The 10,986-nt window shown below is 48.3% G+C and overlaps 1 protein-coding gene across 1 annotated transcript; it reads right to left on the bottom strand.

Annotated features, from left to right (window-relative positions):
- Nucleotides 1-454: 454 nt before the first annotated feature.
- EDEM1 (ER degradation enhancing alpha-mannosidase like protein 1) lies at nucleotides 455-10,682 on the bottom strand. The gene is made up of 12 exons (XM_065749592.1): nucleotides 10,267-10,682; nucleotides 9,749-9,821; nucleotides 8,497-8,600; nucleotides 7,499-7,670; nucleotides 6,459-6,642; nucleotides 5,789-5,963; nucleotides 5,142-5,262; nucleotides 4,596-4,766; nucleotides 3,940-4,013; nucleotides 2,914-3,010; nucleotides 2,208-2,393; nucleotides 455-1,328 (listed from the first exon to the last, which is right to left on the bottom strand). The coding sequence occupies exons 1-12, from the start codon at nucleotides 10,656-10,658 to the stop codon at nucleotides 1,239-1,241; spliced, it is 1,839 nt and encodes a 612-aa protein (XP_065605664.1). The 5' UTR covers nucleotides 10,659-10,682; the 3' UTR covers nucleotides 455-1,238.
- Between the last annotated feature and the right edge of the window lie 304 nt (nucleotides 10,683-10,986).

The following is a 10,986-nucleotide window of genomic DNA, read 5'->3' as shown; positions in this document are numbered from 1 at the left end:
GATCAAGTTTGCCCTTATGTGAAGCCTGAATTTAAAAACAAACCCAACAGTAACACTCCATCGCTTCAACTGCAGTCAGAAGCAGAGTGTAAAAAGCGTGTAAGCAACGGGGAGCCACTGGAAAAACAAAGCACTCAAGGACTGCATTGTTTGGCCTCACTGGAATCACAAGGCACAGTTTGCAGGAAGGTTCTAGCACTATGGGCAGCTTCTGCAGGCACGAACCAAACCGCCCCACGGCAGAAGGAAGCTGCATGCCCCACACCTCTCACTGCCTCCTGCCCCAGGACTGCATATTGTAACTCGCTATTCAGAAACACTTGATCCCTCTTTCCCAGGTAAGCTCAGATTTTCCTGCCACCGAAGAAAATGTAAGGCACTGACATATTAATGCTGTAAGGAATGTGAAACAGTCTGTTCTTCACAGACTGTTAGAGCAGCTCTCAGCAGCAGCTCCCTGGAAGAGGCACCAGGCACACGGCACACAGCGTGACTCTGGAAGTTAGCTGAGTGGCTTTGAAGTTTTACCCCTCCTCCCCCCCACCCCTCCATGCTCCCATACAAAAGAAGGCACTGAATTTGTGTTATTACTGGTTTCTGTAGCTACAGCCCTTGTGACCGCACAGCTCTATTCAACTGTGCACGTGAGGGATCTCATGACTGCACTGACAGCTTCTTATATGATCAAGAGTTACCTTTTCAAGACGCTGTTCTACACAGAGCATTTTTGTTTTAGCCAAAACCCACTGCCAGTGGGTCCCTACCTGAGAAGTACTTCAGATTGTGTATTGCTAGTCTGAACAACTCTATGATTAAACTTGGTGTAAGAAATTGCACTTTCCCATTCCTTCCCCAGTCCCATGATCATTTCTAATTAAATACCCGACCCTTTTCCAAAGGGAAATCTGTGGTGCAGCTACAAAGAGGTAGCTAAGTGGCACGTGCCAATTTTTTTTCTCCTTTTTCTTCTTTAAGTATCTCCAACCTTCGTTTTCAACATTTTTCATAGGAAGTCTTAAAACAAGAAACCTCTTTTCAGATGGCACGTGGAGTTTCCATAGTCCAGAAGACTGAACTTGTAAGGGAACGAACCTCCCTTCATGTCCATAACTGAAAACTAAGCAGCACGGGGGACACCAAGTGACTCAGCATACACAGCTGTGTAGCTGAAGAGGAATGTCTAGAGCCAAATCCCGTGCTCTTCCTGACATGTGACAGAAGTTACCCTGAAGAACCACTCAGATCAAGCCCACCATCCGATCGATCTGTCTCATGTAGTTGCTCTTCAATGGCAGCAAGTATCTCCTCTCATCAGGAACTCTGTTACACTGTGAACAAAATGAGAATACTTTTAAGAATAAAATCTGCAAACAGCCAAACCCATATCCTCTTCTCATCCAGCAGTCATCTCAGCATTGATGGCCTCAGCCTTCTTCCCAGTACAGAAAGTTGTAACCAGCAGCACTTTCAGTGCTTTCTCTCCCTCCCTTTACAAACTTGCAGCACAAACACCAGTGAACAGCAAGCATCTGGAGCTTCAGAGCAAGCTGCAAGCTTCCAAATACGGCCCCAACTACTGCAGCTCGTGATTCAATCAATAGTTCCTTCACTATGACAACTGTGAACGTTTGTTTTAAGATAATGCTCCTTTTCTGCAGGACTGGGGATAGGGGAGGGAGAAGGAACCGTGCCAGAAGCTCCCAGCAGAGACCTGAAAACATGTGTATTAAAAACATCACTATTTTTGGTTGTCAATAGGCAATGGATCCATGTTTCTGTACACAGTCAATTCCTGCTAACGAGAAATCACCTTCGTTTGCCTCAAAACCATTCTGAGGAGGGAAAAAAAAAAGGTTTGTTTATGTCACCCTCTGCTCTTTTCCCTTCCCATCACAGCAACAAAGGAAAACTTTAAGGGCAGGGAAAAGTGGAAGGGGAAAATAGTTGGAAATGAACAAAGAAGAAACTACTTACTGCAAAACACTTAAAAGAGAACAGGATTCACCTTCAGCATCATCTCTCTCACATTACCCAGTCTGTTCATTTCACTGCTCAGGGACATTTCACCAAGGGAGCTGCTTGGCTATTTAACACGTACATAGCAAACAAAGCAGAACTCTGAAGTGCTGCCTCCAAGCTGTTCTTCCACTTGCCTAGCCCAGTCCAACACACAACCCTCCACCAACAGCACACTGTGCATTCCTTACATTAGAACTGAAGTTGGCAGCCTTGAATTCGTTCGGTTTAACTTTTTCTGCGCTGTCCTCTTCCCCAGGGAGGATGTCTTGCCACAGCGAGTTCCGAAAGCGTCCATCCACAGACACAATATGGCCCTCAGTAGTAAACATATATTTATTTCCAGACTTATGCACTGGATTGTCTTCATCAAACAACTACACAAGAGACAGGAGGGGCGGAGCTGAGTTAAGCGTGCACATTTTTTCAGTAGAATTCAGAAGCAAATCTCCTCACACAACTTCAACAGCCCTTATTTCTAGGCTGGCATCCCACTGCTGCTATTCAGTCACACATTTTTTATAGTAAAGGACACTGAGAACAGTAGATTAAGCCATGTTGGCTCCAATGTTTTCTCCCATGACTGCCAAAGCCTGATAGAGAGTAATTGGAGGGCTGCTGCTGTGTATCTAAAATGGCCACAAGCAGCAACTCAGCTGAGCTGCAGCCACCTCCAGTCTTGCTCCCTCTCCTTGCAGCTTCCAACCCTGAAAGAGCTGCCAGATTTTCCATTTCAGGACCTCCAGGATTAGAGTGGGTTCAAAGAAAGGAGTGCACACAGCAGCTTCAATGCCTCTGGTTCCCCAGTGGCCAGCAGTTTCTAACAGCTGCAGCCTCCTTGTCATGTTTGTGCACAAAACTTGCAAGAGAGCAACTGTGAAATGATGACATACGTACCAGGTACAAATATTTACATGTTTCACTGAGAAAAAAGCTCTCCATTCGATCTTCTTTTGTCTTCTCCACAACATGGTGTAAGGTAGCATAGCCACACCTGAAAGATTTAAGGTCAGTTTGGGCTTAGAAGAATACCCTGAACACCTCTCAACTTCACACCATCCCATGCACCAGGGGTTAGGGCACAATGAAACAAGTCTGCCATCAGGAAGCACTGACTTCTGGTATCCTGACAGACTAACCAGTGGCACAGCCTGACCTATTCCATTGTGCAGACCGAATAACAGCACCTTTCAAAGGAGCAAGCTGCTCTCCAATGACTCAGCATAAGCAGGTCATTTCCCCACACTGACTACGTGAGAGACGCAGCTATGGAAGCCTGCTCTCAGGAAAAGGTTTCTTCCTGAGCCACCTGCTGCTTTTCCAGATGAAGCTGCAAGTCACCACACAGAACACTTGTCACTCTTTCAGTCACACCCCTACACAGCACCTGAATCCCACTTAGCATCAGAACATCACCGTTTCATAGTGCCTTATGGCTGGTGCAGACTCATCTATGAAAGCAAAAATCAGCAGTAAGACAAAGAACCACCATCCTGCCTTGGACTCTTGCAAGAAGTTCAGATACACAGGATTCCCAGCTGCTGGCTGGAGAAGAAAGCTGATCTGCAGCAGCCTAGCTTACAGGCCATCCTTCCACTTACAGGGGCCCACGAGGTGAGAATCACTCTTGCAGGAGCCATAGGAAAATAATAATTGCACCAGTCTTTGCCAACTGGTCATCAACAACACGTTTTAAAGAGCAGCTGTAAAATTCTGAAGCCATATAAATTTGTTACTGGACAATAAACTCCATTTTCAAATGAGAAACATAACTGGTCAATAAATAAATAATCGCTTGTGGTTCTCGTGGAGGATTGGGTTTTCTGGTTTACCTACATTTAGCAGACTGGATTCTACAGAGTATTTACATAAAACATATATGCACATAGCAGTGAGAGAAGGCAAAGAACACTGAAGACTGACTTCGCTTTTGTGTATTTTTCCAAACTCTGTAGAATATCCATTCCCACATGAAGGTAAAATGGGTTCTTCGTGGCCTAAAGGAGGAAAAAAAGACAGTCAGAAATGTTGAAATCTTGTAAAAATAACACTTAAAACAAAGGCACAATAGTATCAGATTCTCACGTGTTACAGTATACTCATCTTTATAGGAACATGACTTAGATTACTCTGTGCAAGAATGCAGCAAAACTTGCCATAAATTCAAGCTCTGACAGCTTTCCTACAGCCTGAAAGCCATTTCAGTTTACTGCATCTGCTGCCAGAGACTGTGCCTGGACAATACAGCAGAGAAAGCAATTACATTTACTTCAGTGATTTCTATTAAGAAGTCACAAGGTCTCTTCTGTGTAAAAATCTGCCAGCTATTCTTCAACAGGGTGTTTAGTCTCGCTTTTGCTTGATGTATACAAGAGGCTGTTTTCAAAGCAAGCAACACAGCAACTACATAACATAACAATTAGCTGCCAGAACAGAGACCTCTGCATAAGAACACACAGACACAGAACCACGGAGTTCTGGCAGTGTGCTGGTGGCTAAGTACACAGCAGGGGGACAAAGTGACTGAGGAAAAGTGTGTTTGCCAGAACACGAGCTGTAAGCTCAGAACAGTCAAGTACCTGGTAAAGGAGATAGGTGGATTCCACTAACTCTGGCCTCAGTGGATAGAAGGGAACATCTGGTGCCTGCAATTGCCAGTTGTATCTTTCGGGGAGAGCTCCATATCGTTTCCATATGGCATAATAAAAAGCATGGAGGCAAATAGCATCTTCCACGTCTCCTATCAGCACCTAGGTATAAACAGCATAAACATACACACTGAAGGCTGGTAAGCTGCTCTCTGTGTATAAGAACACGTCCTATAATGAAACACTGCCCTCGCACACAGCATACAAACACTGAGGTTACATGAGTAAGTTACAAAGCATCTCACAGCTGTCACAAAGCAGGCCACGCCTTCCAGTACTGTCATGCTGGACCAAAGCAGTGATTCCAGCACAGAGCTGCACTGCCCAGGGGCTCTCTCCTACCAGGACAGCCAGTTCAAAGCCACAGGTTGCAGCTCATCTCAGAGCAGATGCTCAGACTCACTGACAGGCTAGGATTAGAATGAGAACCCGCTCACTGCATCACTCCATCTTCAAAAGAAACCAAGTTTTCTTTACCTGTAGTCCAGGAAAAAAGGCTTGCAAAGAGTCAATCCACGTGTTCATCAGCTGTCCAGTGAACATGTTTACATTCACATACAAAGGCGGGTCACCTTCACCTTCATTGCAAGCTTCTCGACTACCAAGCAACAATAAGCACGTGTAAATGTTCACTGTTTTATGAGAACACAATGCATGTTTCAATTGCAGCACTGCCAACAGCAAAGGGAACAAGCTGCAGTTCAGCAGCTCTAGGCTCAAAGCCATTCTGAAAAGAACAAGTGTCCATCCAGCTCCCAGAAAATGTACTCACGTGCATCATATCCTCAAGCTACGTCAGCATGATCCCTACTGAGGAGTCAAGCTGGGTAAGGCCAGGCCTTAAGAAGTACTACTCTAGCCAATTTAATACATTTCCCTCACAGCTCCACAGCCTTCTCTCAGCGAAGGGTTTACTGATTTGGATGGTAACCAGCTCAGCTTATTTGCACCAATAATTCCATACGGATCATACCTTTCTTTCCAGAGTGACTGCCACGAAAATAAGGGATTTCTTTTTGAAGAACAGCAATTTTCTACAGGTTGACCAAACATTATGCAGGCTCTCATATCTTACTAGAATATTGATGTGTTCAAAGAAATGATACTCATGTGAAGTAACATACCCCCTTCGTAAGTGGTTCTGAATGTTCTGGTAAGCATCGATGAACATCTCTAAGTCTTCCTTCTCTCCAAAGAGGATGTAAGACTTCAGGAGGTATTCATAAAATGAATCTGATCCCGCTCCCAAGCCACTCTGCTTTCCAACCCAATGGCCAGTTTGAATATTCACAACATTTCCTGACAGAACAGACAGAAGCTTCAGTCCCAAGTGCATCAGAGAAAAAACAATCAGAAACAAGAACTGTGGAATATTACTCTTTCAAAAAGCCTTAGGAGGAACAACCACAGATTACATTCAACCTAAGTGCTGCAGTGCATTCATCCCAGGAGCTGCTATACAGCTGCACTCCTTTCAGTCACCTGCCAATCTCAATCATACCAACAGAGGAGAAATGCAAGGCCTTCTGGTTCGTTTCCTACTTTAATGAAAAACTTGTCTTTGGAAACCCATGCCCTAAAGACGCTCACAATCCATTTTTCTAATGAAATGGTAAAGTGCTATTAGGTCAACACAAAGCAGGAGGAGAAAGTGACTGAGCAGCTACAGAGGTAACAGATCAACAAAGTCCTTAATGCATGAATGAAACCTGTGGAGCGACAGCATTCTAATACAGGATGCTGAGGCAGCTTAAAGCATACAGCCAGGTGACACAGCATCACCTCAGATATTACCTAGCAGTCCAGTGTTATTGCTCCTGAGACTCCAGAGCGCTTTGACAGCTCTCCTGGCCACCCATTCAAATGTGGAATCACCAAGCAGCCTGCTCAGAATGCCAAACTCCACCAGCAAGGAACCAGCTCCTGCAGTGCAAGTTTCATTATTGCTGTTTGGAGGAACCCCCTTCTTCAGGTTGACCTGGAAAGCAGAGAGAGTGCTAAGAGCAACGAGGCAGGCTGCACCTCACAATGCTGTGCTCTGACCCTGCGTGCACTAATTCTTAAGGTGGGAAATCCTCATTTTTGTTACTGTTGGAAACCCTTCCAAATTTCAATCCGCTTCGTCATCATTTCTGCTAACTGTTCAGGTTCTCCCAGGGGTGATGCAAGCACTCCTTCTCCTACTAAAGTGCTCCTCAAGTCAAGAGCTTCAACGCTCCTCAACTTCCCCTTGGCACAAAATGCTGAAGGGAAGTTACACCACCCCCCAGTGCCTCAGCCACACTCTAAGCAGAAGTGAAAGCTCACATCCCCAACACCCAACACATCTGGAAGAAATGCAGCGCTGCTGGACCCAGAAATTCAAACCAGTCAGGCAAGTGCTAATTAGTTTTATAGTTGAGAGTTTTTCCACTAGAACTTGTGTCCTTTCCCTCATGCACTGCGTGGCTAAAAGCAGAAGATGCATTCAGGAATGCTGTGGTGTTCCAGGGTACTCACAGAGCAGCACTCCAGACAACAACAAAATCCAAGCCCAACACAGCAGTTATTTTAGCCTTGTTTTCTTTGCTCACCACCATTACTTTAACTCCAAGTCTCCAGCACAGCTATTTTCCTAAGCTATTTGTCTTTATAGTATTTCTCATCAACCTTCTCACTGACGGTGCTGTTTGTTACTGTGGAAAGCATGGGGCAGGGCACATCCCAGCGTGGAAACAAACGACTACTGACCCACAGGCAGCAACCCCAGCTGTACAAACAGCTGGAGGACAGGAGAGACACTGCTTCCAGATTCTCTCCACACTGCTCAATGTGTAAATGACGTGCTCACTTACCCGAGGATATGGAATTCCAGTTTTGGTGTTCTCAAACGCTGGGAGCAGCCTCACTGCTAGGTCGTGAGCCATGTGCAGCAGCTCGTTGTCATAATCCTTAATGGTCATGTCACCAAAAGGCTGTTTGGCATCCGTAATTATTATGTGGGCAGAAAGCAGGCTTCCCAAAACCCTATTGGAAGAGGAAGAGATCTCCAGGTCCTAAATCTAATCTGAACCTAGTTCTTGAGTTCACTGGTACCACGTCTCACAGCAGCACTGCTTTCTGCATCTTATACACAGCACAGAAAGAGATCTGCTTTTTCCACCAGTGTTAGTGCAAACATCCAGATGTCATGCTGGCTTTGTCATCCGCAGAAATCTCAAGATCTCATGCTGCAGAACTCACCTAACTCAGGAGCACATTTCAGCCTACCAAGCCTAAGCGAAGATCACATTCCTCCACCATTTTTTTTTGCTGCTGCAAAGGACATTGTTTGCTACTTAAACTTAGTATTCCCCCCCCAGAAAAAAACAATCCTAATGAAGTTAAACGAAGTTAAACAGAGAGCAGTTATTCAAATAATGAATCCACTCAATATCAGACACCATCTTAAACCCATCTCTAAGACAAGCAAGTTCTGTTTCTTATCTGAAACAAAAGTGAAAGCAAACGGAAGGTCCAGGGGGGATGATGATGACACAGCCTCACCAGCTGTGAGTCTGAGTCTGCCACAAGATGAGCAACAAAAAGCAGCAGGCTGGAAGCCACAGACAGCTGGCACTGCTGTCACCTCACAGCATCATGACACACGTGGCTCATTAAAATAATTTTAAATTTGGAAAGATGCAACGCTTCTATAATACGTTTAGATAAAAAACCTTAAGCAAGGAACAATTGCATACTGCAGACTACCAAAGGTGCTCTCATCAAAGACTTCATTTTGCACCTGTAGCTCACACACACCAAGCCTTTATCCTCGTTCCTGGTACAGAGACAGAAGCTTAGAGCTACGTACCTGATGGTTGCCTCAAAAACTTGGACTGTCGAGTCTTTGTCAAACGAAACTGTGTCAATCACCAACTTCACTGCCTTCTGGAATTCGGAGGAGTTTCCCATCACCTTTTACATAAATTAGAAGTATTATTATTATCCTCATCACTGCTTTGAAAGATGGCAAATGAAAAAATGGCAAGTACACGTTTTAGACCAACAGTCACACTACCTGCTTCCCAGAGTCCTTCAAGCTCCTGCCAATAGACTTCCCAGACAGCTGCTCATTGCACAGACATTTAAAAGTGCATCTAAAATAAAGTTACTGATGTTGGAGAGTGGGGGCTGGTTCGGGTTTGGCCTTTTTTTGTCCGACTGCAGATTAAGTTCAGCCTCAGAGCAAAGGATGCTATCAGAATTGTTCATGGACTTAGCAAGACCACCTTCAAGAGGACAGCAAATGAACTGATGCTTTACTGCATCCCCATTTGACCCATTACCTCTTCACTAAATACCTACCCTAACGTACTGCCTAACAGGAGTCACCCACAACCACAACTCCACCTCAATTCAGATGCCCTGTGACCGACACCTGCAGCTCCACAAGCTTTCTACAAGAAGCTCTGTGCTGCTTTTGAATCTCAGTTTCCCACACCTGGGTCCAGAATGAACCAGCCAGCAAACAAGCACTGACTCTTCCCTAGCCCCATCTCCACTACCAGCAGCCGAGCAGAACAGAGGGCACACCCATATTTTCAAGGGCATCTCGAGTTTCCTGCATCCCTCAAAACCTCTCACCCACCGGACTTGAGCCCTTCAGAAAGTCATGGCAATATTCCATTAAGATGCTGCCTTTAGATTTTAATTAGCAAGGTGAATGCTCTTCAGCACTGTACCCCAGTTACGTTACCGTACCTTTAAATGAATCTGCCAAATTCAGATTGCTCCTTCCAGCTCCCCACGCTAACCTTCTGAACTTCCTTCCTGTGCTTTGGATTAAATTTAGCATCAGTAGGCTCCGCAGTAATTCTGAAGCTCCATCGTGCAGCAGAGGTACACATACTGAAGCTGAAGAGACTGAGGTCCTTGAAGGACTACGGAAGGTTAGCTAAGGGTTAGGAGATTTCATAGATTCTGTTGCACGCCTTCATTTGTCCTGTGCAGCTGACAGGCAGCCTGTTGCTGCTCCTATCTTCCTCCTCACTAATTAACAATTCTCTCCGGTTACTTCCAAACGTGAACGTGGGAATAAAACCCAAAGTATTGTGGCAACTCACCGCTAGGGTATCCAGTGCATCTATCAGCGTCAGCGAGTAGTTTCCTAAGACATCATTGATGTTCAGATTTGAGCTGTAAAAGAAGGGCTGAGTGTCGGGCACTGCAGAGCGGCTCGGATGCTGACCGCGATGGGAAGCGACTCACGTGGTGCCACGAGGTGCGGGTTAGGCGGGACAAAGCTGGGAAGAGCAGCCAGGCAACGGCACGGGCTGCACGGGGACGGGGTCCGCGGCCTTGGGGCGTCCCACGATGGTGGGGAAGGGGGGGGACACGCGGCCCTGAGGGTCGCGGGCAGTGAGGGTGCGGGAGGTGGTAACCTTGGAGCTCTTTTCCGACTCCACGATCCACCTGACTCCAGCGCTACGCCGGAGGGGTGAGAGCTGCCGAGGCAAAGCGGGCGGGGCACGGCACGAACCCGACGGGGCGGCCCCGGGAGCGGTCCGTCCGTCCGCCGGGGGGTGGGGGAGGTCACGCTAGGGCCGCTTCCCGAACCCGCTCCGTCCCCCGCCCCACTCACGGGTCGTCGCGGTCGGGCCCGCGGCCGCAGCAGTGCAGAGGGTCGAGCTCGTCGCTGGGGAAGGCGTGCTGCATGTAGCTGTCGTAGCCGAAGGCGAACATGCCGCGGGCGGCGTCGCGCAGCCGGGCGCGCAGCTGCGGCGGGAACGCAGCGCTGTAGCGCATCTCGTACTCATCGCGGCCCTCCGCGCCGCCAACGCCGCTCCGCAGCGATCCCCAGTGCGAGGAGCCCCCGCCGGGCAGCGGCCGCGCGGCGCCGGAGCGCGGCGGGAAAGGGAACGGGAGGCGGAGGCGGAGGCAGAGGCCCGGAGCCAGCGCGGGGAGCAGCGCCAGCAGCGCCTGCAGCCCCAACCTCAGCAGCAGCAGCCCCAGCACCAGCGAGCGCCATTGCATGGTCGCCCGCGCGCCGCGCGCATAGTTCCGAGGGGCCGCCCGCCCGCGCCGCGTCTCCTTTGACGGAGGAAGAGAAACAGCGAACTCGGCGGCGAGGAGCCCGCCCTGCCCCGCCGCCCGTTGGCCGAAGCGCGGGGCGGGAGGGGACGGCCCGCGCTCATAGGAGCGCTGCGACGTCCCTCAGAGCGCGGGGGGAAGGGGCGGGGCGGGGCGGCGGCCGCGGCAGTCGTGGCACGGCGCGGGCGGAGCGCGGCGCTTCCGGGCACGTGACGGCGCGCCGCCGCGTCCGATTCTGCACAGCGCCCCCCGGCGGTGGGAGCGCCGCGGC

This window comes from Cyrtonyx montezumae, unplaced genomic scaffold (genome assembly GCF_038088225.1).
Source record: "Cyrtonyx montezumae isolate F1298 unplaced genomic scaffold, pur_monq_1.0 scaffold_6, whole genome shotgun sequence".
Lineage (NCBI taxonomy): Eukaryota > Metazoa > Chordata > Aves > Galliformes > Odontophoridae > Cyrtonyx > Cyrtonyx montezumae.
The sequence above is the reverse complement of the archived record's forward strand: the minus strand, read 5'-3'. Positions and strand labels throughout refer to the sequence as shown.

Bases quoted from the DNA above. Each gene is read 5' to 3' on its own strand.
- EDEM1 (XM_065749592.1), bottom strand. From the start codon at position 10,658: ATGCAATGGCGCTCGCTGGTGCTGGGGCTGCTGCTGCTGAGGTTGGGG. The intron at 5,964-6,458 runs GTAATATCTGAG...CTGTTCTGTCAG, and splicing joins CAATAACACTGGACTGCTAG to GAAATGTTGTGAATATTCAA. The intron at 5,263-5,788 runs GTATGTTACTTC...GTTGCTTGGTAG, and splicing joins CAGAACCACTTACGAAGGGG to TCGAGAAGCTTGCAATGAAG.